Here is a 1670-nt window from a genome sequence, read left to right as displayed (position 1 = left end):
AAAAATTTAATAAAAATTAAAATTTTACGTTATAAAAATTATAAAAATTTTAAAAGTTGCTTCAAACATAACGCTCTTAATTTTAGTTCACTTAGCATATTTTGTGGGAAACCCTGTTTAATTGTGTTAGGGCATTACACATCAGCACTATGTACATTCCAGGGTAATTTTGTGTGTGATGTTTATCTCTTGCTCTTTAATTAGAATATCATCAGTGTTGATGTTTTTCATGGAGGTGACAATACTGGGAGTGTGTGTGGAGAGACTCTCGTTTATAAACGGATTATTGAAGTACTTAAAGAACTGGCACAGATCAGTCTTGTATATGGGGTAAGATAGGAGACACCCTTTGTTGATACATACTGTACTGATGTTGTACTTATACGTGTACATGTACAGTACATAAATCTGAAAAATACCCAAGACTATACCTCATGGTTTTTTCCAAAAAATGGCTCCGAAATTATACCCCATGGTTTTTTCCAAAAAATGGATCCGAAATCACCCCCAATTTTTATTGCATTTTTTGATACATATTGATGTAATTATGCTGTGTAGAAAGTTTGAGTTGATTCCGACTTCAATTTTTTGAGTTACGGCCATTTTAAGAAAACGCCAAAATCTGAAAAATACCCAAGGCTATAGCCCATGATTTTTCCAAAAAATGGCTCCAAAATCAACCCCAATTTTTATTGCATTTTCTGATACATATTGATGTAATTATGCTACATAGAAAGTTTGAGCTGATTCCGACTTCAATTTTTCAAGCTACAGCAATTTTAAGAAAATGCCAAAAATCTGGAAAATACCCAAGGCTATAGCCCATGGTTTTTTCCAAAAAATGGCTCCGAAATCACTTCCAATTTTTATTGCATTTTTTGATACATATTGATGTAATTATGCTACGTAGAAAGTTTGAGCTGATTCCGACTTCAATTTTTTCAGTTACGGCCATTTTAAGAAAATGCCAAAAATCTGAAAAATACCCAAGGCTATAGCCCATGGTTTTTTTCAAAAAATGGCTCCGAAATTACCCCCAATTTTTATTACATTTTCTGATACATATTGATGTACTTATGCTATGTAGAAAGTTTGAGCTGATTCTGACTTAAAATTTTCAAGTTACGGCCATTTTAAGAAAACGCCAAAAATCTGAAAAATATCCAAGGCTATAGCCCATGGTTTTTCGAAAAAAATGGCTCCGAAATCACCCCCAATTTTTATTACATTTTCTGATACATATTGACATCCTTATGCTGTGTAGAAAGTTTGAGCTGATTCCGACTTAAAATTTTCGAGTTACGGCCATTTTAAGAAAACGCCAAAAATCTGAAAAATACCCAAGGCTATATGTAGCCCATGGTTTTTCGAAAAAATGGCTCCAAAATCACCCCTAATTTTTATTACATTTTCTGATACATATTGATGTCCTTATACTGTGTAGAAAGTTTGAGCTCATTCCGACTTAAAATTTTCGAGTTACGGCCATTTTAAGAAAACGCCAAAAAATCTGAAAAATACCCAAGGCTATAGCCCATGGTTTTCTCAAAAATTGGCTCCAAATTAACCCCAATTTTTTATGCTGTAGCTGAAGTACATGTATTATGAGCAAATACATGTATGCATGTTACATGTACATGTATTTGCTCATAATATTTATTTATATTTTT

The 1670-nt window shown here is 32.6% G+C and overlaps 1 protein-coding gene across 1 annotated transcript in view; it reads left to right on the top strand.

The window, feature by feature from the left end:
- Nucleotides 1-204: 204 nt before the first annotated feature.
- The window catches only part of LOC105315491 (alpha-tubulin N-acetyltransferase 1-like), a gene marked incomplete at its 5' end in the record, with an annotated part of 3594 nt that continues 2128 nt past the window's right edge, over nt 205-1670 (top strand). The window contains one exon of the mRNA XM_011410171.2: nt 205-330. Within this exon, the coding sequence (XP_011408473.2) occupies nt 205-330 (126 nt within the window). The remainder of the gene's footprint in view (nt 331-1670) is intronic.

The sequence above is a fragment of the Amphimedon queenslandica genome, unplaced genomic scaffold, assembly GCF_000090795.2.
Source record: "Amphimedon queenslandica unplaced genomic scaffold, v1.1 AMPQUscaffold_9941, whole genome shotgun sequence".
Lineage (NCBI taxonomy): Eukaryota > Metazoa > Porifera > Demospongiae > Haplosclerida > Niphatidae > Amphimedon > Amphimedon queenslandica.
This window is presented reverse-complemented; position numbering and strand designations above follow the sequence as displayed.